The sequence below is a fragment of the Halichoerus grypus genome, chromosome 11 (assembly GCF_964656455.1).
Source record: "Halichoerus grypus chromosome 11, mHalGry1.hap1.1, whole genome shotgun sequence".
In the NCBI taxonomy this organism is placed as follows: domain Eukaryota; kingdom Metazoa; phylum Chordata; class Mammalia; order Carnivora; family Phocidae; genus Halichoerus; species Halichoerus grypus.
Window position 1 is genome coordinate 49,202,201 of NC_135722.1, and position 26,508 is coordinate 49,228,708.

A 26,508-nucleotide genomic window follows, 5' to 3' on the forward strand; every position below is an offset into this window, starting at 1 on the left:
GCTTCCGTGGCCTGGTGCCTGGAGGTGGGGTATCCAGGGCCTCTGCCTATAGTGCCTGCCTGCCTGCCTGCTTGTCTGGAAGAGGCTGCCCTTGGTCTGCCGCTGTGACTCCTCTGCCTCCGACTTCTGAAGCTCTTAGCAACACAACCAGGGCCAGCCCCTACTGAAGGTGCAGAGGCAGTGTGGCCCCAGCGCCCCGCCCTGTCCCCCAGGGCCTGGGCTTACACCTGCCCAGCTAAACATCTCTAATGAGGTCCCTGGAGAAGGTGGGGGTGCATACCTCAGAAGTAAGCCTGGGCCTGGTTCCTTCCCCCGCCCTGCCAAGCTGCACAACTTAGGGGTCCTCTAAGTCAGGAGAGGGGCCTGCCAGTATAGACTCAGTCATTCCGTTTTACTTTGTGCAAGTTCTCCGCTTGGGCCTCATTATTTATTCATTTAACAACTATTTACTGAATGGCTCATTTGTGTCAGGTGCTGAATTAGTCTCTAGGGACAAAGCTTGTCACATCAAATGTGAGCTCTGTTTTCATTATCTGCACACTTATCTACATCCGTGCCCACTTTACCTCATTTTTAAAAAAAAAGATTTATTTATTTTAGAGAGAGAGAGAGAGAGTGTGTCGTTTGTGTGTGTGTGTGTGTGTGTGCACGGGCCAGGGGAGGAGCAGAGGGAGAAGGAGAGAGAGAATCCCAAGCAGACTCTCTGAGCATGAAGACTGATGGGGGCTTGATCTCATGACCCCGAGATCCTGACCTTAGCCGAAATCAAGAGTCGGACTGCTTAACCGACTGAGTTACCCAGGCACCCCCCACCTTACCCCATTCTTACTGGATGAGTGTGATGGGGGCCATTCTGTGGAGGTTTTGCCCCATTCCTTTCCTGTTACCTCTAGTACCTGATCCCATCAGCTATTCCATGTGTTATCTAGATCCCCAACCTCCTTCAGTTTTCCCTTTCTATGAACATGCTTAAATCTCTCCCATACCAAAACAAACAAAAAAATCCTGAAAATTATCCCTCAACCTGATGTCCCTTTCACTTCTATCATCTTTTCTCAGTCAGGAGGCTGAATGGAGGACAAGAGGACAGCCCAGGGAGAGCTTTCTCAGCCATTTTATAAAGCTGGGGTTTTATCTTAAAACAATGGAGAACTTATGAAGTGTTTTGCATAGTTAAGTGGTATGGTCAGATATGTATTTTTGGAGAGTTTCATGGAAGAAATGTCTATAGTCCCCAACATTTTATTTTATTTTTTTTTGAAATCCTCTTTTCCCATGGCTTCTGTGACACCATAATTTCTTGGTTTTCTGTTTATTTTTTCTTAGTCTTTTCATAAGCTTGTCTGTCCATCCTTTCTGTGTTGGCGTTTTTAAGACTCTGACCTAGGCCTTCCTCTCTTTCCATGCTCCTGGCTCTCTCTGGCCAATCTTGATTGCCCACAGGATCTTCTTTCCCATCTACTGACTCCCAGAAACTCTGAGCTGCAGACCCATCTATACCACTAACTGCTCGCTGGATGTCCTTACTTGGATATACCACAGTCACCTTTAGCCCATTGGGTCTATAATTGAGCTCATTATCTTCCTTCATCTGTTCTTTCTCTTATAATCCCTCTTTCTGGTCTTTCAGGCCAAACATCTAGCACTAGTATTTATTATTATTACTATCATTATTATTATTGTATGACATTATGGCAGTTTTTAAAAATGGTCACAAATTCTTTGACACTCCTGCCTTGTGACTGTTTCAACCAATAGAATATAGCAGGAGTGACTTCTGAGGCTGGATCATAAAAGGCTATGCAGCTTCCTTCTGGTTCACTTGGGAATGCTCGTTGTCTGGAAGCTCCCCATCAGGATACTCCCTCTTGGAACCTAGCTGCCACACTGTGAGAAGTGCAAGCCACAAAGACTAATCATGTCTCTGTACTGTGTTTGACAGTCCCAGCTGAGCTCAGCCTTTGAGTTGTACCAGCCCAGGCATCAGACATGTGAAGAAGAGTGAAGAAGCCTCAGATGACACTAGCCACCAGCCTCAAGTCACCCCCAGGCATTCGGGTATCTTATATGAGGCCCCAGGCATCATGGACTAGACATACACCATTCTTGCTGTGTCTTGGTTGAATTCCCAGAATCTGTGAGCATAAAGAAATAGTCGTTGTTTTACACTACTAAGTTTGGGATGATTTGTTATGCAGTATGGTAGCCAGAACAAACATGTATTAAAAAAGTGCACATTTCCTAAGTATACAGCTTGATGAATTTCATAAAGTGAACACACCCATGTAACCAGCACTCATAAGAACCCCACTCTGCCCCCTTCCAGTCCTTGCTTTTCCAAGCATAATCACTAGCCTGACTTCTAATACCATAGTTGAGTTTTGCCTGTGAATGAACTTATATAAACTAAGCATCAGTTTTTAATCCTTTTATTTTCCTTTCATATGCATCCAGGCATCAAGCCCTGGTGCCCTACCTTCTAATGTCCACATGTCCATTTCTCTGTAACTTTACTACTTCAGTTTGGGCCTTACCAATTTAACCATGTATAAAATTCTTTATAGTTCTCTGTTATCCCAAGGATAAAATCTAAACTCCTTCACATGGCATACAAATCTCCCATTCCTGACCTCTGTTCATGTCTTCAGCCTCATCGCTAGTGTTTCCTTTGCGTGTTGCCTGGGCTCCAGACGTGCTGTACTGATTGTAGTTCCCAAAGCACCTCCCCCCCTGTTGTTCATTCTTCCTTGCCTTGGTATGGGCTGATCCATTTCTTTTTCTTTTTAAATACTTTTTATTTTAAACGAATTTCAGGCTTACAGAAAGTTGCAAAAAAGGTGTAGAAAGTTCCCGTAAACTTCTTAGCCACATTCCCCTGTTATCATCTTATATAACCAGAGTACAATGATAAAAACCAGGGAATTAACATTGGGAATAGTTTGAACTAAACCACCGAACTGATCTGAAACTTTCATTTCTCTTAGTTTACCATACTCTTGCTTGTTTCTCTGCTCAGACATCATTTACTCCTGAAGGTTTCCCTAAGCCCCTTTTGCCCTTCTTTCCCTTAAGGACTGAGGTCTTGCAGGGCAGATATGGGTTCTAATTGATCTGGCTGGAATCCTGCCTGGTGTGGAGGTGCTTACTCCGTGTTCCTTGAGTTAATGAACAAGACGGTCTCCAAGGCGGACCACGGGGTAGCTGGTGTTGGGGAAGCTAGGAAGGGGCGGTCATCGGCCGGGTACAGTCCAAGCTGTGCGCGCAGATGGGGCAAAATCGACCTCGTCTGCAGTCAGCCCTCTCGTGGGCTCAGCTTTTCCACAGGCCCCCCGTACCTACTGACTCCTCCCCTCAGACCTACCTTTCGTGCTAGCTCCGCCCCGTCCAGCCCACTCTTCCACCCTAAGCACCGCCCAGGACCATTGGCCCCGCCCCCCACGCTAGTCTTCCAGCCTCTGTTCTCTCCTAAGCCCCACTCCTGGCCTTTCCATGCCTCCTAAAGTCGCGTCCCTCCTTAGGTCCCGCCTTCTGCCCTCTGGTTCGACCTTTCCTCCTCAGGCTCCGCCCCCGCCCTATGGGCCTCCGCCTCCCCAGAAGTCTTTCCCTATGACACGCTGGAGTCCTTCGGAGGGGCGGGGTTTACAGCACGAAGGGGCGGGACCCAGGGAAGAGGCGGTACTCCTCGCTCGGAACGCCGTCGGCGACCCCGCCCCGGCGCTCGGCCGTTGCCAGGAAACAAGCATCGGCGCTCCGGCTCTGGCCGGGTCCAGCCAATGAGCTGGCACGCCACTGCCCAGCGGTGCGTCGCTGGGCGGTTACGTGGGGTGCGCGGGGGCGCGGGTTGCGTGTGGCGCGGGGCGGGGCGCGGCTGGTGCGCCTGAGGAGCGATGGCGGCGGCCTGAACTCACCTAGCGGGGCTGCGGCGATCGGGCCTGGTCAGGATCGGGGTTCTGTGAGTGAACGGCAAGTATGGGCCGCAGGGCCCGGAGAGGCCCGTGAGGGGCTGAGGGACTGGGGAATGACGGCACCGGATTTGGTGACTGTACTGGTTATGAGGGGACAGGGTGAGGGGCTGGCATGTGGTAAGGGGCCGGGTGTGAGTGTCTAAGGTAGGGGAGCAGCTTAAGAGCCTAAGGGTGAGCGGGCAAGTGCGGAGCTGGGCAAGAAGAGGGGCTAGGGATGCTTTTCGAGGGGCCAAGGGAAAGGGACTTGTGAACACGGTTTAGTGAGGGGTTTGAAGCACCTGTGGGCAGGGGTGAGGGCAACCCTGGGGCCAGAGTGGGGCCTCTGCGGGGAGGGGAGAGTAAAGGGCAAAGGCGGGAGCGTGCGGGCTGGTGGGGAATGGGTGAGGGAGTTGAGGCTAGGGCATGAGGGAAGGAACGAGGATTGTGAGGTTCGGATGCGGTTGAGGTTGGTTCTGGAGCCTACTTCGATGGACTGTCCTGCCCAGTGTCCTGCCTAGTTTCAGACCGAGTAGGACAGCTTGGGTGGAAATGTGCACTTGGCTTTTGGAGGACAGAAAAATGAAGGCGTCATGGGCAGTAATAATTATGATAATGAAAATTATTTTTGAGGCTTAGTTTTCAACCAGAGTAATCACTGAAACTGCCGGTTTCTCAAGTTCCTCTTTGGGACTCCAAACTTGGAGATGGTCCCTCTCATGGAGGTTTTTTTTTTCTTTTTTCTTTTGCCTGCGACAGCCTATGTTTGTTTTCTCTCCACTGCTTCTGGGCAGCCTTACTCCGATGCTGCTCCTCACCTGTGCTTAGCTGTGGGGCTCTTATGGTTGTCATCTAAATTGGCCTAACCATTTTCAGTAGCTAATTCTACTTTCATGAGAGTCACATGGGTTGTTACATACAACACTATATTTAGGCTCTCAAACAGAATGGCTTTGCTCTCAGTTTCTTACAGTTAAAAAAAATTCCACTTTATTGAGGTAAATTTATATACAATAAACTGCTCATATTTAAAATGTGCATAAGTTTCGCCATATGTTTACGTCTGTGAAACCATCACCACTTTCAAGATACTGAACATTTCTACTGCCCCCAGAAGTTTTCTCCTGTCCCTTTGCAACTCATTCCTCTCGTCCATGACACATTTTTGGGTTTACTTTATTAGTATTTTGCAGGTCCCTTTCTCCCTGCCAACCCACACTCACACGAACATTTTAAAAGTTCTAGACAGTTGGGTTGGCACTCAGTTATAATGGACACTTCACTTTCCCACCACTAAATTTTCCTCTCTATGACAGTCGACCACAGAGCCCAGATACCTTCCCCAACCTCAGGGAGATTTAGGCCTTTCCTATCCAGACTGTTCTCTTGAGAATTAGGGGCAGCCCAAGCCCAAGTTGCCATTCTGTTCTAGAGGCTCAGCCTCAGGATCAACTGTTCGGACCCATGGTATGTTTTCATTGCTTCTCTCTGGAGGCCAAACATTTTCATGCTAGTGGAACCCTTGACCACCTACCCTGATGGGCAGAACCCTGTAGAACCAACATGTATCATAGCAGGGTTTGGAGCAGTGATTCCTAAACACTGGGCCAAGGATAGTGCCAGTTCATGATAAAGATTTCATCCATCCAAGGAGGAAGGAGAGAAAGATAACATATGAAATATGAGTTTTTCATAAAGATAAGTTCATTCTGAGATTATTCTTTTAATGTTAAAGTGCTTTCTGACTGATGAAATAATGGTGACAGTAGATGGTGGGTTTTAAAGAAATGGTCTTATTTGCCAAAATAAGTAACAAGCCTATTTTTAAATTTTTTTAGAAATTATTTTTACTAGTTCCTGAAATGGAGAAATTTAGAGTGATGAAGCGTGGCTGTTGTTATTATGGTTGAGAAAGCCTGTGTTTAGACTAATTCTAGATAACTTCTGACATTTGAACAGCATTCATTCAATCTCACATTTCACTGGGTTTACATACTTTGTGCAGTATAGATGATGAATCAAGTTCATAAACCAGAGGTCACATAGTGATAAAGTGGCAAAGCTGAACCCAAACTTTGGTTTCCTGAGAGTGGGTGACTTGGGGAAAGAAGGTTTGTAGCAGAGAGTGAGAGCCATGTGGACTAAATGGCACCTTAGGTATGGGAAGAGTTGTGATGACTCGGAGGACATTATACTGGCAAAAAGCAGTTTTTATGATTTGTAATATTAATGTGGTTCCAAAAGAGTTAAAGAGACTTTGAGGGTGACATAGAGATGAGGGTTCTGTTTAATATTGTGGCAATGACATGGGAACAGGTATACTTAATACCTGGATCACACTGTGATAGTGGTAGGATGAGTCAAGTCGTCAGAGCATTGTTAGGGACTGTCCAAATTCTTGGGTGTTCTGGAGAAAGCACTGGGTTTGGTAAGCTATATTGAACTCTGTTGAAATAGTAGTGCAGGAAGTAAAATGGATTTTGACTTAGACATACAGCCCAGTGGTAGATCTCAGAAGAAGTAACATAAATGAGGGTAGTGATGTAGAGATAGAAGCATGTTTGGAGTGCTGTATGTAACTGTTTATTCCACATCTGCTACACACCAGGCACTCTGCTAAGTGCTGGGGGAGCAAGTTCATTCATTCATATATTAATTCATTTATTCATTCAGCACATACTTTTTCAGTATGTAGTCTGTCCTTATGAAGCTTACATTTTATGAGATAACAAGATAAATAAGACATGGTCCTCTGAGGTCTCAAGGAATTCTCAGTCAGGTTGGGAGAGGTAGATACATGAGAAGATGATTTCAATTTAGAGAGAGAGAGTGAAATACAAAAGCATATCATGGGGATATAGTCTCTCCCTGTGTCATATATATTCCATGGTCTACCATATATCTGCACAGGTATTACAGATTTATACATCCAAAACAGCACTCAGTGTCTTTGCTCTGAGAGTGTGCTGTTGTATCACATGCCCTATCTCAGTCCAGGCAAGGACTTCAGTGTCCTCTTCATTCTTTCTGCTCCTTCACCCCCTGTATTTAATCACTCACCAAAATCTTAATATGTTTCCCTCTAAATTATTTTCCTCTTCATCTCCATGGCTACATCTTAACTGTTAAAGCCTTAGTTTACTTCTCCTCCTCTCTCATCTGGATACCCCCCCACCCCGCAACAGTCTCCTGCCTTCAGACTTGCTCTTTTCTAGTCTGTCCCTAGAATGGTCTTTCTAAAAATACAAATGTAATCATGGAGCTCCTTTGCTTAAAAACTTTTGGCTCTTTGTGTTCTGTAGGACAGCATCCAAATTCCTTAATATGGCATCATTTGGCCTCAACTCACCTCTCCAGCCTCATCTCCTGCCACTCCCTACTTTGTGTTCTAGCTTGAATAAATTGTTCACAGTTCCCTAACGAACATGTTACTTTTTTGAGCCTTGAGATCTTTGTAATAGCTGTTTCCCTTACTAAGAATATTTTTTCTTCTCTGCCCAGTGAACTTTCCTTGTTCTTTAGGATCTAGTTCATTCTCTCCTCCTCTTTTTGACATCTTCTTTGTCATCATCACCCAAGAGGGGTGGAGAAAGAGCCATGTGTGACGTGGAGATTCACTGCTGTAAAGGGGAGTCACCGTGATTGAGGTTCACATTGTGTAAAGGCTGTGCTGGAGTCAGGTGAGATTCCCTGCAAGAAGCAGAGGTTCTTGAGGAGAGGGGAGGGAGTGAGTTGGGACCACACATTGATAGCCCATTTGTCTTATATATGTAGGCTGATGGATGGACAAGCAGGGAGGATATGTGTAAGCTGAGCTCTAGGTTAGTAGGCTCCTGTGAGGTTCCCCTCCCCTCCCCCGCCCTTTCGTACTCCTATGAGGTTTTAATCAGATCTTTCTACTTGAGTATTTAAGGTAATGGCTCATTCATGCCTCTTATGTCGGTAATCAGTCATCTTGCCTAGGAAGAACCATTGTACAATGGGAGAGAAACCTCAGGACTTTACTGACCTGTTCTTGAAAGATCATTTTGGTCTCTCCCTGTCTGCTGTAGGTGTTGCAGGTGTATCCCTGCTCTCAGCTCCCTCCCTCTCTTGCCTCTCCCAGGGCAAAGGTTCATAAGGAAGGCTGAGCCACTTCCTGCCCTGTGCCTGCTATTCTGAGGTTGGTGGATACCCTTGCTGAAAGTGCCTGTAAGGCTGTATTTTGTGCTGTAAGGTGAGTGACTGACCTTGGCTGTTTGTGGGTCTAAAGATCAGCTCTTTCTTCCCCCTTTTCCCCTGTGGCTGAGCCTGAAAGTAAATTTGGGAAGAGGGGTCTACTCTTTTTTCTAGACTTTGCAATGAGAGGAAAGGGCACAGTAATAGGGTGGTGATTCCATTCTCTTTGTCTCGTTTTGAACTTTGCACAGTTAGCAGGGAATGAGAGTCCTAAGTAGGTGACAGGAACACCAAGCTATGGTCTTCTTTTGTGTTTTTGCATTATGTGAAGGGGGCCCAGGTTAAGTGTTAGCTTTTGTGTTCTGAGACACTGATTTCAGTGTGGCTCTTCTCTTTGAGGTCTTTGAGAGTTGGAGATGGGGGGATGAAGAAAGGTCCTGGAGCCTATCCCCCTTGGGTCTGTGAGCAGTGCCCTTTGTTGGTCAAGCAGTGAAGCAGAAGTGGGCACCCCAGTTATATTGCAAGGTAGGAGTTGGTTGTTAATCTTTGGAATTGAGTTCTAGGAGCAGAAGGCAGTTTAGTTTTGGACATGTTAAGGCTTTACTTTGCTGAGACTGGATGCTTGGCTCTTCTTCAACTTATCAGAGTATGAGTGTGGGGTGGTAGGGATGGACATGTGAGAGCAGGTTAGATCTCCTCTCAGTCAGAGGTGAGAATACCTTGGTCAGATAGGATCGGGAGAGGGAAGGGAGAAAGGAAAATGTTATTTACAGAGCACCTGCTTTATATGCCTGGTGTGCTACATAGGTTATTTTATTTTTTAAAACAGTAACAGTACTTCATCAGGAATTTATAGATAAGGAAACTGAGGCTCCCATGTGTGAAGTGATTTATTTAAAGTTGCACAGCTGGAAAATGGTGGACTGAGATTCAGACTGGAGCTCCTGTTTTACCTACTACTTTGTGTTACTCTTACTTGACCTTAGGTCCTCTATTTATTTTCAGTCCTCAAATGAGATATGATTGAGAAAGCATTCTCTAACCAGTAATGCTCTTGTACCAGTTAGGGTCCTTGCAGGGGGCAGGTCGCACACATTTGGTTTGGGAAGAATTTAATAAAGGGATTATATTTACAAAGGCATGGGTAGAGTTTAAGGAAACCAGCAAGGGGAGATGCAGTCTCCCAGGGCTACTAGCAGTGAGAATGCTACTAAAAGGGGACCTTTCTTACCAGTATTCTCAACTGTTGGCTTTGCTTTCCCCAGCCCATGCTTAAGGACTTGGGCAGACAGATAAGTACCTTTTCCAGTACAACCCTGCTGCTGGTAGCTACTAGAGTGTATGACTATTTGATGGTTTATAGGAAACCATGTGTGGAAAGACCGAGCATCCGTTCTGTGGCTCTACCACCTTCTCACTCCTCTTCTTCGCCACCCCCACTCTTTTGGGTGAGTGAGTGAGGGAAGGTTAGGTGGGTGGAGGGTGGTAGTAGATATTAGCGTCCCTGTTTCAGATTTCAGATTTACCTGAACTGGCACCCATCCTTTATTACTATTTTCCTCCTTCCTCAGAGAAAGTGTTATACCTCTTTTTCTCAGATTAGTCCTATATCTATCTGATTTTTCTGTCAGTTATCCCCATCTTATTTATCCACAACCTGTTACTTTCTTCATACTACTTTTCCTCACTTGACAGACATACTTGAGGCTCTCCATCCTAAAATAAAACAAAACCAAAGGATAAAAACTCTTTCTTTTGACTCCTTACCTCCCACCCCTCCTAGCTTCTTTAAGCTATTGCCCTATTTTCATCCTTTCCTATGTCACTGACTTTCCTGTATTGCATGTTACACTTTTTTGGCTCTTAGTCATTCTTTAACTAATTACTTTCCTAAGTTTATCTAAAACTTGATTGCTAAAACTGACTGATCATTTTTAATCTTCATTCTGCTTAGTCTCTTTGTAGACCGTACATTATGGCAATCTCCACTTTCTTGAAACTTCCTTACCTTGATTTCTAGATTATCATTATTTCTTGGTTTTTCCTTCCATTTCTGGCTAGCTTCACAGTTCTCAAAGACACTCCTCCTTTGCTTTCCTAATTTCTGGTTTTCCCCAGGATGTCACCCTCAGCTCCTTTCAAGGTCTGCTGTTGTCTTTGGATGATTTCATCCATCTCCATAGCTTCATCTATCACCTATAAGCTATTGACTCCTGGATATGTATCTGTAGTCTTGATTTCACTCTTGAGCTCAAGTGTAATATTTCTATTTGCTTTCTAGACATCATGGATATCCTCTAGGTGTCTCATAGCATAACGTGTCTCAAAGCTTAACAAAGCTTATTCATCCTCTTTTCTAAAACACCTTTGTTATGTGTTCCTCACCTATTAATGGCATTATCTTTTACTGAATCTCTTTACTTCATATTAGGGTCTTCTCTTATTCTCCATCCATTTGTCAGGTCTTGTTTGTTCAAGTTAAGTGAATGCAGATGATCTGCATTTGCATCCCAGTCTTGCTACTTACCAGTTGGCTAACTTTGACAGTATATTTGACCTTTGTAGGTTTTGATTTTCTCATGTGTAAAAAGGAGATACTAGTACATCTAGAGTTTTAATGGGGTTTAAGTGAGCTACTACATATAGTGCTTAGAGTAGAGCCTGCCATGTAGTAAGTGCTCAGTATATGTTAGCTATAATTATTTTTCATTTAGCATTCAGTTCCACAAGCATTTTTGAATGCCAGGCACTGTTGGCACCGTAATTGCAAAGAAGAATGAATGGTATGGTCCCTTTTGAAGGAGCTTGCTATTATCGGCAGGGATATTACAGGTGTAAATAATTTCATTATCACCTGGGACATGCTAAGATAAAGGTGAATCTCATATTTATCTTTTCTAATCTTGCTCTTACCACCTTACTTTATCTGTCATCTGCCTCTCTCTGTTCCACCTTAGACTGCTATCTGACATCTTTTTAAAAGCAAATTTGATCTTGTCGTTTCCTTGTCTAAAAACTTCCTTTGTTTCCAGGGTGTCAATAGATAAAACTTAAACTTTTTAGCATGATACTCAGTGATAATTATAACCTTCACACATATTTACTCTTCAACTCAATAATGTTTCTTTTTTCTCTAAGTACTCTGTGATTAGGCCACCCCAAACTTGGAACTGATTTTCAGATTTGTCATGTTCTTTCACAGTGCCATATTTTTGTACATACTGTTTTTAATATGAAGGCCTTTCCCTCTGCTCTCTTTGTGGCCAGTATCTCATTGCTAAAGGCTTAAGTCAGATATCACCTCTTTTCTGGAATCCTGTTATAATCTCTCAGGCAGAATTAGTTGCTTTTTTTCATGTCCTTGTAACTCTTTTGTAAATACCTCTGTTTATAATATTCATTGGAGTTTTTATTTATGCTCCCCATCCAACTGTTTTTATCTGTCTTCGTATTTCCATTGATTATTTAGCAGAGTACTCAGTACTTTATCAGTATGGATGTACTTGAGTTAATCAGTGAGTGAGCCCTGCCTGCTGTTTAGGATTGGCCCTGCCCTTTATTGTAAGACTGTCTCCTGTTGTATAGGTTTCCTTAAGCCTAGTTGCTACCTTCCTTTAGCTGTGAGTTGGTAATGGTGAGAGAGAGTATCTGGGTGGAAGGGAATGGTGTTAACATAACCCGAGGGCAAAGTGTGGGGCTGGTGCCAGGTCTCTGGGTTCCTTCAGCCTTTGTTGAGCTTAAAGAGGAAGGACAACTGAACCACACCTTTCCTCTGAAGTTTTTGTACTTGTGAGAGATAATAATGCTGAGGGGGTGAGGGGTGCGTTGGAGAAGGAGCTGCGAGTTATTGTCTAGGCCAACAGCTGTTTTGGTAGTTTTCCCCTTTCTCTAGTGAGGGTGTCCTGTCATGTCCCCAGGAGTGAGTGTTGGATATATCTGGCAGGAGTTGGGTGTATGTGTGTGTATGGGAATGTGTCCCTGTGTTCTTTGCGGGAATGAAAATTGTTCTTCTCTTTTGGTTTGCTCTAGATTTCCACCTCTTATGTGTGTATTCAGCTAGTTAAGGGTCTGTTGGGTTATTTCCTACTGGGTAGGCTTCTAGGGAGGGACTGTGATTGGTAGAAAAAAATTTCTTCCTCAGTACTCCCAGGTGGTTGGAGTCAGATCAAGACTGTGAAGGGGGGTTGGAGGCAAGACTGGAAGCATGGAGACCAGATTGGAAGCTATTGCAATAGTAAGACATGCTTTGAGGGTATAGGTGATAGGGTTTGCTGATGAACTGGATATTGGAATTAAGGAAAAGAAGAAATAAGGATGATGCCCAAGTTTTTGGTCTGAGCATGTAGGTGAATGTTGGTATCAGTTCTTGAGATGGAGAAGGCTGGAGGAGTAACAGGTTGGGTGGTAGAAGTGAGTTCTGTTTTAAACACATTACATTTAAGATGCTATGTGTGTGCATGTGTACGTGGAATTCTCAGTGGATTGGTGGCTCTGGGTTCTTCCTGTTGGGGAGTGGAGAGAGGCAAACTCCTGTTGATCTCTTCCTTTCTCTCTCTCTTTGAATTAGATTTGCAGATCTGGCCTGGGCAGTGACCTGTGGGCTCACTTCTCCAGCCTGGTGTATTCTTTGGCTCCATGGCCAGCTACTGGCTCCTGCAGACCGGATGAAGCAGACTAGAGACACAAGTGGAGAAAGCCTCCAGCTGGCAGACTCTCAGAGTGTGGCCCTCTGGCCGCTGGCCCTGCCCAGCCTGCCTCATGGAGAGGATGAACTGGCTGAGCAGACTGGCCTCCCGGGGCCCTGGGCACCGTGTCCCTCAGGGGGCCAGTCTGCAGACCCCTGTCATGGCTGACCCTGAGACCTGCCTCATGGTCTTCAAGAATCACTGGTCCCAGGTAGGAGATTCTATGCCAGATGGCCTGATCTACTGGCTGCCTGAGTCCTTCCAACCTTCTGTGTTCTCTCACCATCCCATTTAGTCATCATATCATCTTAGATTCCTGCTATCTTCTGTCCTGTTCCTCTAGGCGGTGCGAATCCTGGAGCGGCAAGGTCCTCGGGCAGCTCCTGGGGGTGCAGATGATCTCAGTGCTGTGCGCAACCACACTTACCAGATGTTGACACTGCTGGTAGAAGATCGTGCCGTCCCCTCAGCCCCCACGGCCCCTGGGCCCTTGCTGGAGTTTGCTCTGCGTGAGGACCTGCTAACCCGTGTGTTGGTGTGGCAGCTTCAGTGGGATGAGCTTGGGGATGGGGTTGAAGAACGGCGAGCTGAGCAACTGAAGCTGTTTGAGATGCTAGTGAGTGAAGCTCGCCAGCCGCTGTTGCGACATGGACCGGTTCGTGAGGCTCTGCTGACCTTGCTGGATGCGTGTGGCCGCCCTGTGCCCAGTAGCCCAGCACTAGATGAAGGCCTGGTGCTACTGCTCAGCCAGCTGTGTGTGTGTCTGGCCCGGGAGCCTTCATTGCTCGAGTTCTTCCTACAGCCACCTCCTGAGCCTGGAGCTGCCCCCCGTCTTCTCCTCTTTTCTCGCCTTGTTCCCTTCGTCCATCGAGAGGGCACACTGGGCCAGCAGGCTCGTGACGCCCTACTCCTGCTCATGGCTCTGTCAGCTGGGAGTCCCACTGTGGGCCGCTACATTGCAGATCACTCTTACTTCTGCCCGGTCAGCACCTCCTGGGATGGGGGGGTGGGGTATGGTGTGTAGACATTGGACAGCACCTTGCTATCCAGAAGATGTGGAGGGGCTATGTATGGGGTCCTCCTTTAGGTAGTAGCCCCCTAGGTTTGAAAGCAGTACCTGGAGTTGGGGTGGGGAGGAAACATGGCTTAGGTGGATAGCACAGGTACTAAGGCTCTTCATGGGTCAGTGTTCCCAGGGCCAGTGTTCCCAGCACATTCGGTAACTAAATATGTGCTTTGGGTATAGCTCTTTTTCCACTCCTGTCAAAACTCTGGGTTAATAACTCCCCTGCTCCCCTTTTTTTTATATTGCCTGAGCTTTTGGTAACCTGTCCTTGGGGATGGCCCCCAGGTGCTGGCCACAGGGCTGAGTGCCCTGTACTCCTCACTGCCCCGAAAGATTGAGGTTCCAGGGGATGATTGGCACTGCCTGCGACGGGAGGACTGGCTGGGCGTGCCAGCCCTTGCGCTGTTCATGAGTTCCCTAGAATTCTGCAATGCAGTCATTCAGGTGGGACTCGGGTTCCCAGGAGGTCTGGTCTTTGGTCATTCTGGGGAGATGGGGGGAGGGGGCACATTTCCTGGAATTCTGCTATTCTGCCATCTTGGGGGTAGGGTATTCTCCCTTCCAGGCAGTGGCCACCTCACATTCCTCCTCCCTCTCTCTTGCACCCCTACAGGTGGCTCACCCTTTGGTGCAGAAGCAGCTAGTTGATTATATCCATAATGGGTTTCTGGTGCCTGTCATGGGCCCTGCCCTGCACAAGGTGAGAGTTATGGGTGGCAAGGCAGATTAGGGTATTAGGCTGAGGGGTGGTGACATGAATGCCAGGACCAATGTGGGAGGCAGTGGGCTGGGTACTCCTCCCTTTTTCCCTGTCTGCTCCTGCTTCCTCCTCAGAACTCAGGGAAAATGACTCAGTATAGGTGCAGGGGAGCCCTAAATCTCCAAACTTTCCCTTCCCTTCGTCCAGACCTCTGTGGAGGAGATGATCGCCAGTACCGCCTATCTGGAACTTTTCCTACGGAGTATCTCAGAGCCTGCTTTGCTCCGTACCTTCCTGCGATTCCTGCTGTTACACCGGCATGACACCCACACCATCCTTGACACCCTCGTTGCCCGTATTGGCAGCAACTCCCGGGTATGGCCCCTACCTCTGTCCTGGCTTACCTGGGTGAGCCATCTTCTCTCTCTGACCTTTGTTCTGGGAGGGTGCGCCTGCCCTTCTTTGGCCTTTGTCTCCAGCAATCACTTCAAAGTTAGGTGGCATTTCCTTTCCAGTATTAAACTTTTGACCATTTTGGGTACAGATTTTAGTCTACTCCCTTGCTTTTTAATATATGAATCTAGAACACAGTTACTTTTTCTGGATAGCTGGCTGCTCATCATGACTAGAGGTTTTGCCATTGTGCTATACTTGTAGCATTGGCCTGAGGTTCTCTTTAGCTGTGTATTGTTTTGTGGCCTGCTGTGGGTGACTCGAGATCACTTCTCCAGGTTTTGTGTCTGCTTTGATAGGTGATCCTGCTGCTACTGGTATGCTTAGCTTTTCTCTGCTTTGGATTTGCTGCATTTGAACTATAACTCGGGGCACCCATCCGCCCACCTACCTACTTAAACATTCCCTTTTCCTGAACATTTATACTGAATGTTCACTACATGCCTTACTGTTTTCTCATACTAAGGATAAATGGTAAACAGGGTAGACATGGTTGCTGACTTCATGGAGCTTCCTTTAGAGACATACAAACCCATTAATAAAATAATTAAAAATTGTGGTCATTATGAAAAAACTAAACAGTGTGCTTATAAAATAATAGGGTGGTCAGAAACCTCTCTGAGGAGGTGACATTGAGCTAAGACTTAAAGGTCATGAGGGAGTTTGCCTATTGAAGAACAAGTGGAAGAAGAGTCTGGGCAGGGGGAGCAACATGCAAAGGATATGAGATGGGGGGTGAGCTGAATGTATTTGAGGACATGAAAGACCAGTATGAATGGAGGAGTAGTGAGCAAGGGGGAGAAGGAAATGAAATGAAAGTTGAGAGGCAGGTAAGATTCAGATCATGCATGGCCTTGTAGACCATGGTGGGAAGTTTGGATTTTAACCAGTAGAAATATATATGGCAATAGGAGTAAGTAGTTTCCAAGTAATGAAGACCCAAAGTCTGTCTAGGGGAATAAAGCATTCGTTTAGTCATGGATTTTATGGCATTTATTTGGCTCTGGAACCATTTTTGTTTCCTCCTTATTACAAATAATTGAAGTTCCCTAGGTCCTTGTGTTTAAAATAGAAGTTCTTGGATTACTAAAGATTATGGAAAACTGTTCAAATAATTGAGACACCTTGAGATACCTGTAGTCAGCCTCATGGTAGGTGAGGTTTCAGGAGAGCTATGAATGACGGAAGGGTATAGAATAACTAAGGGTATCTGAAGGGTATCTGAATAACTAAGGGTATGGATGAGATATTCCACACTGGATGAGACCAGTTTTTCTGAACCAGGTGCACACTTCAGAATTTGAAAATGGCAACAACGACAACATACTCTAGGCTCTGCCTTAGCTCTCTTGAATTGTAATACACAGGGCATATGAAACTTTACAATATTCCAAAAAGTAATTATGGTACATGCCTGGATTAATTAAGTATTATTGGTAAAAACCAATAGGGAATAGGTGTCAAAGGTTTAATCTTACAAAGATACCCAAAAAGGTTTATTTCTCACTATGCTAAAGTTAAACCATGGTCTTATATCTGTTTGGCCTGATGGAATGTTTTGTTCGTGTTTTGCGACCATTGATTTCCTTCTTGAGGTTGATTTTTTTTTTTCCGCTATGCCAGGCTCTATCTGTCTTTCTTCTGTCCTAATCTTGTCCTCACTTCTTTGATTCTCTCTCATTGTCTTTAGTCTTTAGCATTTGTTTCTATTAGTCTTGCATTTGGTCCTCTGGTCTCAGGGGCCTTCATGTTCTTGGGCTATTCCTTCTTGGTTCCTGCTTCTTGGAGGAACCAGATTGCTTCTTATTTCAGGATGCCTGTGTTAAACATGCAATTGCTTTTCTTTCCATTGTTTGGCCTTTTTAGGCATGATTCTGTTGCCCTGACTTTGAATTTCTTTAAGCTTGTCTTTTGTGGCTTAAAGTGAATCATGCTAGCTTGTCTGTCTGCATACCTGTAATTTCCTATTGCTGTCATAACAAATTACCACAAACATAGTGGCTTAAAACAACACAAATTTATTATCTTGTGATTCTGTACATCATACATATGACACAGATCTCATCGGGCTAAAATCAAAATGTTTGGTGGGGCTGTGTTCCTTTCTGGAGGCTCTAGTAGTAGATCCGTTTACTTGCTAGGTAGGGTTGTTGGTAGAATTTGTTTCCTTGCAGTTATAGGACTGAGATTCCCATTTTCTTGCCAGCCCCCAGCAGAGGACCATTCCCAGATTCTGAGGCCAACCAAATTCCTTGGTTCGTGGCCCTCTTCCATCCTCAAAGCCATCAATGGTGGATCAAGTTTCTCTCATGCTTCAGATTTCTTTTCCTTTTTCTTTCTGACCCAGCTGGAAAAGGTTCTCTGTTTTTAAGGGCTCATGTGATTTGATTGGGCCCATCTGGGTAATCCAGGCTACTCTCCCCATCCCCGATTCCATAACCATAATCATATCTGCAAAGTACCTTTTGTAATGTAAGGTAAAATACTTACAGGTTCTGGAGATTAGGATCTGGACATCTTCGGGGGGCCATTTTTCTACCTACCACACAACTTTCAGTGAGTGTTTAACTAGCAAGGAATGTTTTCCTTGCTAGTTAAAATGGTCAGTTAGGGTAAATCTGAACGTTTGTGCTGTCCAAAGTGTGAATTGCTATCTCATCTCTTTCCCACTGCAGTTGACTTTTAATCCTCCCACAATCGTTTAGTAACTGATGAGCACCTAGACTGTGCAGTGGTGCCCTGGCCTAAGACTCAGTAGTTGGTCTTCAGGGAGCTCCAGGTATACTTGCCATGAGGGAAGTAGAGAGAAGGTGCTGTGGGGATTTAGAGGAGTGAGGGAGTGCTTACACGGGTCTCTTCTCTTCCCCTCTCTTTGCCTAGCCACAGAAGAACCACCTTCTTATTTTCTTTTTTTTTTTTTTAAGATTTTATTTATTTATTTGAGAGAGAGAGAATGAGAGAGAAAGAACACATGAGAGGGGATAGGGTCAGAGGGCGAAGCAGACTCCCTGCCGAGCAGGGAGCCCGATGCGGGACTCAATCCAGGGACTCCAGGATCATGACCTGAGCTGAAGGCAGTTGCTTAACCAACTGAGCCACCCAGGCGCCCCACCACCTTCTTATTTTCTAAAACAAATGGTTTCCTCTATTCTGGACCCACCTATTTTTTCCTTTTCCTGTCAGCTGTACTTGAGCTTCTCTTTCTTCTACCTTCAGAGATACACAGTGTTGGAGAGGTGACTCAGACTCCCTGTTCACAGCCCTGCCCACTTCCCAGCTGGGATTCTTCCAGTTTCCCTCTGGCTTCTTGTTGGTAGGCATTTAGTTACTGTGCTGCTGTGGTCTCTGCTGACAGGCATTCACTCAGTTATCATATTGCTGTTGTCTCCTAGTAGTCATTCACTCAATCCCAGTATTTCTTAGAGTCTCTTTTTATGGGTACTCATTCCATTAAGTACTGCTGGAAACTCTGCTGACCAGTGTATATAGCCAGAGAGTCTGCTGACGTGTGTAGTCTGTAGAAATACAGAATCTGACACATGGTTCATTCCTATCTGTGAACAGTGAAGTCTTGCCTATAAAGATCATATGAGTCTTTATTTAATAATTGAATGATTATTATGTGCCAGGCCCTGTGTACATTGTTACTCCAGGAGTGGTTGGTTGGGCCTGGGGCTGGGGGTTCCCATTTGGTAAACATCCTGGAGGGTAGAGAGCTCTTATGGTGACTCCCTCCCTCCTCCCCCACCTCCCCAGCTCTGCATGGTCTCTCTGAGTCTCTTCAGGACCCTACTGAACCTCAGTTGTGAGGATGTCCTGCTGCAGCTGGTTCTCAGGTACCTGTGGGGGCAGGGCTGAGGGATGGCTGATCCTGAACCCTCCAGGCCTTGTGCACTGCTGGGCGATGGGTTGTATTGGGGTTGCTCATGTGTTTCCTCTTGGAGCCTGGCTTAGTCATGTAGTTCCATTGGCTTGATGTTCTCCCAGGTCCTGTCCTTCCTGATCTATCCTGTGTCCTTTTCTGCTGTCTTTCCCAGGTATCTTGTCCCATGTAACCATGTGATGCTGAGCCAGAAGCCAGCTGTACGTGATGTGGACCTATATGGACGGGCGGCAGACAAGTTTCTCTCCCTAATCCCACGCTGTTGTCGGCATCGTGCCCCTAGCCCACCCCATCCAGAGCATGCCTCATGGGCACGAGGTGGGCCTAGCAGAGAGGCAGGGAGAAGGGAGGACACCACGGGTATGGCCTGGGTTCTGGGGAGCCTAGCAAGAAGGTGGGACTAGGGTGGGGGGAGGGAGGATGTGGCCATGAGTGGCATTCCATCTTTGGGGAGGTCGATGAGGGTCTTGCAGGGTGGATCCTTAACTCCACCAAAGAAATATAGCTTCTGAGTAAAGCTGCTCTTCTTCATTCCAGTCCTGTATTGTTTCTATTTTCCATTGTTTCTTTGGTGTTGGGGGTAGTGAGAGGGGGTGGTGGATGCTGAAAAGCTTAATTAGGAGGGTGGAGAATCAGCTGCCTGAATAGGTCGCATGTCTTTGTCGCTTCATTGCCTTCTCTATCAGTCTCCGTAGGTGTCTTATCCTTCCTCCTAGCCCTCTGTCTCTTTGATCCCTCTTATGTTTTTTCCCTCTATAGGCCCTGGAAGCCCAAGTGTTGACTCCTCTTCTGTGGTGACAGTGCCCCGGCCCTCCACACCATCTCGACTGGCCCTCTTCCTGCGACAGCAGAGTCTGGGTGGCTCGGAATCCCCAGTTCCAGCCCCTCGCTCACCAGGGCTTGCTGCGTCCCCAGCCTCCAGCCCTGGCCGAAGGCCCAGCCCTGTGGAGGAGCCTGGTGAGCTGGAAGACAATTACCTGGAGTATCTGCGTGAGGCACGCCGTGGTGTGGACCGGTGTGTCCGAGCCTGCCGTACCTGGTCTGCCCCCTATGATGGCGAGCGGCCCCCTCCTGAGCCCAGTCCTGTTGGCTCCCGGACTAAGAAACGCAGCCTACTGCCTGAGGAGGACAGGGACAATGTGGGGGAAGGGGAGGAGGAAGAGCTGGGGAGTGGGGGGCTTGCTGGGGGTGCAGGGGAGGGCCCTGGCCTGCTGCCCCCTCCCCAGCTCAATGGGGTGCCAGGACCATGGCCTGAGGGGGCCAAGAAGGTTCGTCGGGTGCCTCAGGAGGGAGCTGGGGAACTGCCAGAGGGCACCTCCGAGGGCATGGCAGGACTAGAGGGCTTTGGGCAGGAGCTCCGGGAACTCGAGGTGGCATTGAGCAATGGGGGGGCTGGCTCAGAACCCCTGCTAGAGCCTCCACTACCTCTTGAGGAGGAGGAGGCCTATGAGAGCTTCACCTGTCCCCCTGAGCCCCCTGGCCCCTTCCTCAGCAGCCCTTTGCGGACTCTCAACCAGCTGCCAAGCCAGCCCTTCACTGGTAAGCTACTTAGCCTAGGCCTTCTCCTTTGTGTACTCCTTGCATGTACTCGACATGTTTGTGCTAATATCTGAGACTTCTTGGCCATGTCATTTCTGTGTACTTGCCTAGCTCCTCATCCATTTTGCTTGGGTCCATTCCAGATACATATTCTGTTGTACTTCTGTCTCTGTGTTTGTGTATACGTCTTCCATGCTTGTGCTGGTTTGAGTATTGATTTATGTCTGAGCCTTGTATGTCTGTCCTATGTGCATGTTCCTCCTCTTCCCTAGTCTGGCCATTTCCTGGGATCGTGATCAGGATGTTCTGTGTTTGGTGTTTCCTGGTGAATCACAGCAATATATCTGAACAATATATATGGAGTCATACATGCTATTCTGTATGTGAGGCACCTGTAAGCCATGCCGTTCCATGCTGTTCCCATGTTTGTCTTGGGTGTTGGGTCTCCTGTCAACTTTTCTGCCCAGGATCAGCTCTTCTGGCGTTTTTCCCATACTCTGCCCTGGCCTCCTTTCTTCTCCCTGTCTTCTCAGAGAAGGACTCAATTTCAGGTTTTTCCTGTTCTCTGTCCTTGTATCTTGTTGGTTGCTATGACTACCCAGTAAGACTTTCTTCAAGTCTTACGGTTAATAGTAAGGACTGAAGCAGATACAGTGAAATACCTCTTTGAGGGCAAATGACAAAAGTGTGGTCCCGAGCTCCCGAGCTGAGTTCTTTTGGTCTTTCCAAAGACCCTGGAGCTAGACCTGACCTGAGTGGCTGGGCTAACTCCTCTTCGGTTTTTGTTTGAGAGCCAGCTCTACCATTCCTGCTCTTACCTGGTTCTTATCCTTACTCTCCTTACTCTAGGGGGCAAAAAAACCACTTCTAAGAAGCAGTGTAGTGCTTTGGACTAGACATACCTTGAATTAGTGTCTGTTCACATCACTGATGCATTTAAACAACTTACCGTGATGCTGGTGCATTGGGAGAACTCAGCACATGGTAGCTTTTCACTAGGATTATCATCTCTTGAGTGCATGGCAGATATAAGTTGACCAAGGTATCCACCCATCTTCTGGTTGTTTGCAGTCAAGTTATCATGCCTTGATCAGTCCATGTCCTAACTGGGCCTGGGATATTCTGCCATCCTTCTTGTACAACACCAAAGCTTCTGCTCTAGAGTCCTGACAGCTCCCTCTTGCAGACTACAGAAAATGGCTTTCCATTTGTTTAGGCTTTGCTCCTTCCTGCTCAATACCACTAGAAGGTGGTATGCAGGTTTTACCACATTGTTGAAGTGTCCCTTTTCTTCTTTGTAAACTCATCTGAGCTTTTTGAATTTTCTCTTGGAAGAGAGTCTCAGGAAATGAGAGAAACAGTAGGACAAAGTTATGGGGTATCTTAGGGACCCTGTTAAACTAGGGTTGTATGGAGCTAAGGCTAGTCATGTGCATCTGGAGTGGAGAATGTTCTAGGATCTTTTTCAGAACTCGCTGCCTCTTTCCCTTCATTCTTCTCCTGTCTTAGTTCATAGTGCAGTTCTTAGGTATAATCCCTTTTCCTCACAGATCCCTGGTCAGACAGACTGTGATGGTTCTAGTAGATCATTCTAATCCCTTCTGTTTTCCTCTTCCCAGCACTTTGCTTAATCCATTTTCTCTGGCTCTGAACTAAACTCTTTTACCTTCTTGGTTCTTAGTTCCTGAATAGAGCTGATTTCTTCTTTGGGCTTCCAGAGATTTCTCCCCTATCTTGAAGTTGGCCTGTGTAGTCACCTTTGTCTTTGCTACAGTTCATTCTTGCTTTCTTCTGACCTAGGTGTAGTGTTATCCTCTGTCTTGTGTGTAACCTGATTCTTCTTTTGGTCCCATTCACTTTTCTTGCTTGTTCTTTTTCTTCTGTGCCTCTTGGGTGAAGCTTTTTAAAAAACTGAGAGATGTTATGTAGCTTATAGTTATTACTGAATACGTATAATTTGCTAGATCTTGGGCTAACTACTTTATAAGAATATCTTTTTGATCCTTTTAGTAATACTGTGAGGTGGGTATATTTCATTTTGCCAAGTAGGAAACTATGCTTGGAGAATTTTGATTCATCCAGTAACTTAACTAGTAAAAGATAAACCTAGAATTTGAAACCAGGTCTTTCTGACTCCAGAGCCTATGATCTGGCTCTTCATCTGAAGTGTGTGTAAAGCTGGCATCTGGACTCCTGTGGGTCCATCTGGTGTCTGCCATTTCATCTCCAGAGTAGGTGATCACAGGATATTTAAACATACCCAGAGACTGACCTACAAGTAATTTTCATCTAGTGGTTGGGGGGGGGTCTCTTGGTTTTGGGAAGAATGAGCACGATGTGCATTGTGTTTAGGCCTTGTATCCTTGTACCCACCCCTCCCAGGCCCCTTCATGGCTGTGCTCTTTGCCAAACTCGAGAACATGCTGCAGAACTCCGTCTATGTCAACTTCCTGCTGACGGGGCTGGTGGCCCAGCTGGCCTGTCACCCCCAGCCCCTGCTCCGCTCTTTCCTGCTCAACACCAACATGGTCTTCCAGCCCAGTGTCAAGTCCCTGCTGCAGGTGTGCGATGCATGCATGCATGGGTGCGTCCAGGCTCCGTGGTGGGCCAGGCCCGCAGCTGGAGTGGCCCTGGGGGGGCTGGGAACAGGCCCAGTGGGACTAGAAAGGACTGTCAGTCTAGAGCTACACAGAAATGTCATGAAGTTGTGCTTCATAGGTGCTGGGTTCTGTGAAGAATAAAATTGAGAGCTTTGCGGCCTCCCAGGAGGACTTCCCAGCACTGCTATCCAAAGCCAAGAAGTACCTCATTGCCCGTGGCAAGTTGGACTGGGCCGAGGGCCCTGCAGCAGGACCTGCCCCCCGCCGCTCCGATCCCCTAGGTGAGGCCTATCCCACCACTCCACCCCTCTCCCTACCTTCCCTAGACAGCTAATTAGTCCAGGTTAATTAGCTCTTATTAAGGGTGAAGTCTTGTGCCATGAACTGAGAGTTGCAGAAAATGGAGTCTTGATGTTTGTAGTCTGGCTCTAGTCAGAGGGTAAAGTACAGTTATGTCCACCAAGAGCCAAATTAGCAGCACCAGCAAAAACTTCTAGGAGTTGAGGATAGGCAAGGGGACAGAGTAGTCTCTAGGTTGAGGTATTGTTACAGCTTGGGAAAGGACGTGGTATTTGACATGGTCCTTGAGAGATAGGACTTGGGTAGGCAGAGGAGTGGGGTGGCTTTATTCTTTTGTCCAAGGGACCACGTGAACTATTTAGTTGGAGCAGGGGATTTAGAAGGTGGTGGAATAGTTGATAGTAAGCCTGGAAAGATTTGGCCAGAGCATTAGGTGCTCAGATTAGAAGTTGGGCTGGGTAGAAGTTGTGATCTTTTAGGCAGTGAGAACCCATTGGAGGTTCTTAGATATGAGAGTGGAGAGATAAGCATGTTAGTTCATGTGGACCCAGGAGAAAACAGAGTGCAGCTGTGACCAGCAAGGCTTGAATTAGAATAGTGGAAACAGAAAGGAAGAATTGGATAAGATAGAAATGGGAAGAAAGTATTGGCATAGTTTGATGAATGGTTGTGGGGTACAAGGACGAAGGAAAAGTTAAGTATGACCATGCAGCTTTAAATCTAGATCTTCCATCAGCAAGTGTCTGAGTACTTGCCATATTTGCTCTCCATTGTCTTTGGTACAGGGGACTCAGGGAGTGGAACAAGGACTCAGAGAGTAGGTACAAGATGAGACCTTTGCTTTCTAAGAGCTGACAGTCAGTCTAGAGAGTGACTAGAGAAGTGTCATTAACTGAGAAAGCAAGGTCCCAAAATGTGGTGGATGTAGTGGGATCCAGTGTACCAGGACAGGATTAACGTTGGATGGGAAAGGTTTTTTTTCCCCCCCTTTGAGGCAAATGAGGGATAGGTCAAAGGAGGAAGTGATATGTATCCATGGAGTTGTGAGGTGCAGAGGGGAAGGGCAGGAATTGAAGTACTTTATTTGCTAATCAAAGTAGGAGGCAAAATAATATGCTAAGAGCAAGAGAGCAGGGGTGAGATGGAGGATCTTGAGAAATGTGGGTTGGGAATACAGTACCAGAATGGTTATTATACAGCTGCGAAAACCCAGCTGATGTTCCTTAGCATGATTTCCTCATGGTACAGCACTGTGAATGTATCTTACTTCCATGGTTCTGGTACTGTGTTCACTGTGGAGGTAAATAAGAGTCTGAGCCCTTGAGCTCACAGATTACTGTATGAGATAGAAGACCTATACACAAGCCATTACAATACAGTGTGATAAAGGTGGTGAAATGGGAAGTCAGTGGACGGCAAATCAGAGGAGGTTTCTCAGAGGGGTGGGGATAATGAGATTAGGCCAAGGATGAAAATAGTGGGGAGAGTAAAATTAAGGCAGAGAGGGCTACAGAAGCATAAAAAAGAGCCTGGGAGGTTTCAGGAAGAACAGATAGGTATGGGTACAAAAGCAGAGGAGGGTGTAAAGAGTTTGGAAGAAGGGTTGGAGGGGGCATGTGAGCCTGGTTGTGAAGGGTTTTGAATGCCATATTTAGTAGATCTGTGTAGCATATTTCTGTAGCCAATGTTCGAGATAGAGAATGGGAACTGTAGCATGATCTAGAGACTAAATCCCTAGAGTCTAGGCCCTACATATTGGGCAAAGATCCAGAACCAGTAATCTAGGAAAAAAATTAGAGGAGAGAGGGCAATATTTTAAATGGTTCATTTGAGTCTAAGCTGAGGTGAAGTTGTCTGGCCATGTGAAGTTGTCTAAGCTGCTGTGAAGTAGGGGGATGGCTTTGGTGGATATAGGAGAGGGACTGGTGGTAGGCGAAGTGGTGGCGCAGGAGAACAGATTTTGGAAGGGTAGTAGAGTATGAGACAGGTGGTAAAGCCCCTGAACTGTGATTGCATATATGGCCCTGTGGGTGTGGAAGGAGCAGAGGTTGTGGGTCATGTGTTATAGACAGGCAGAGGGAAGCTGGAAGTGGTTGGCTCCAGTTCAGGAGCGTAATGTAAGGGTGTGTTACAGACTGAGGAGACATAGCTTAGAGATGGTAGAATAGCGATTGAAAAGGGAGGAGTATTAAGAGTCCCTCAGGGTGAGAGGGCGTGGAGAAGGGGTCTTGGCTGGGAATGAAGTGGCTGAAGTGTTGACTGACAGAAGACTGAGGGTAATGGTTGACTGGGTGGGGAGGCTGGATAAAGGGAAGAAGGCTAGGCAGGCAGCATTTTGGTTCTCCAGTCCTAGTTGAGATGTCCCTGAACCCAGGGAGGGGGGCATCTCTCTCAGACCGAGAGAGTGTGCCTGACCCCAGCACCTTCACGATCCCCAATACCCATTTATTCCCAGTGAAGAGCCGGAGGCCGTCCTTGGGGGAGCTGCTCCTGCGGCACGCACACAGTCCAACCAGGGCCCAGCAGGCGGCACAGTTGGTTCTTCAGCCTGGGAGAGACGGTGCAGGACTTGGCCTAGGTGGGGGCTCCCCTGGGGCTTCAACTCCGGTTCTGCCCCCTCGGGGTGGGGCCCCTGAGCGCCAAGGTGAGGCTCTGCGAGTCAAGAATGCGGTCTACTGTGCAGTCATTTTCCCTGAGTTTCTCAAGGAGTTGGCTGCCATCTCCCAGGCCCATGCTGTCACCTCGCCTTTCCTGTTGGATGCTTCAGAGGAGGGATCTGGCCCTCCTGTCTCAGGCTTCGGGCCCCTCAATCCTTAACTTTCTTCCATGGACAATCAGGGCCTCAAATGGCCTGGGCTGGGGCCGGGGTGTAGGCTCCTTTTTATGTTTGGAGGCAGTGGCAAGAGGACTTTTTAATTTATTTCCGATGAATGTTTTATGGAGAACTTGTTGCAATATGTATAAAAGGGAAATCTCTATTCTGTGCTCATTCTTCTTTCCCACCCTTTTTTAAGGGGCTGTGGTCCCAGGAAGGTTGTACATAAATGGGGAGGTCAGGGGTACTTTGTCTCTCGTGAGGACATTGGTGCCAAGGTTTCAAGGTGCTTCTCATGCCCTTAAAGGGTGAGGGGGTCATGGAGCCTAGGGAAAAAAGTAGGGACTCTCCATCAGCCCCCAGAAGGA

General features: G+C 46.8%; 1 protein-coding gene across 15 annotated transcripts; it reads left to right on the top strand.

Annotated features, from left to right (window-relative positions):
• The first annotated feature begins 3,833 nt into the window (after nt 1–3,833).
• On the top strand, nt 3,834–26,303 carry FHIP1B (FHF complex subunit HOOK interacting protein 1B). Of its 15 annotated transcripts, none has more exons than XM_078058459.1 (15): nt 3,844–3,963; nt 7,443–7,621; nt 7,994–8,157; nt 8,499–8,624; nt 12,667–12,995; nt 13,128–13,766; nt 14,136–14,294; nt 14,464–14,550; nt 14,758–14,958; nt 18,760–18,839; nt 19,041–19,246; nt 19,646–20,425; nt 22,808–22,986; nt 23,144–23,306; nt 25,781–26,303. In XM_078058459.1, exons 5-15 carry the CDS (start codon nt 12,858–12,860, stop codon nt 26,140–26,142), a joined length of 2,994 nt encoding a protein of 997 aa, XP_077914585.1. In that variant the 5' UTR covers nt 3,844–3,963; nt 7,443–7,621; nt 7,994–8,157; nt 8,499–8,624; nt 12,667–12,857; the 3' UTR covers nt 26,143–26,303. The 15 variants fall into 15 exon arrangements, with proteins under 15 accessions (XP_035951797.2, XP_077914585.1, XP_077914587.1 ...); XM_078058461.1 differs by having other exon boundaries at nt 8,047–8,157; XM_078058458.1 differs by lacking the exon at nt 8,499–8,624.
• The last annotated feature ends 205 nt before the right edge of the window (nt 26,304–26,508 follow it).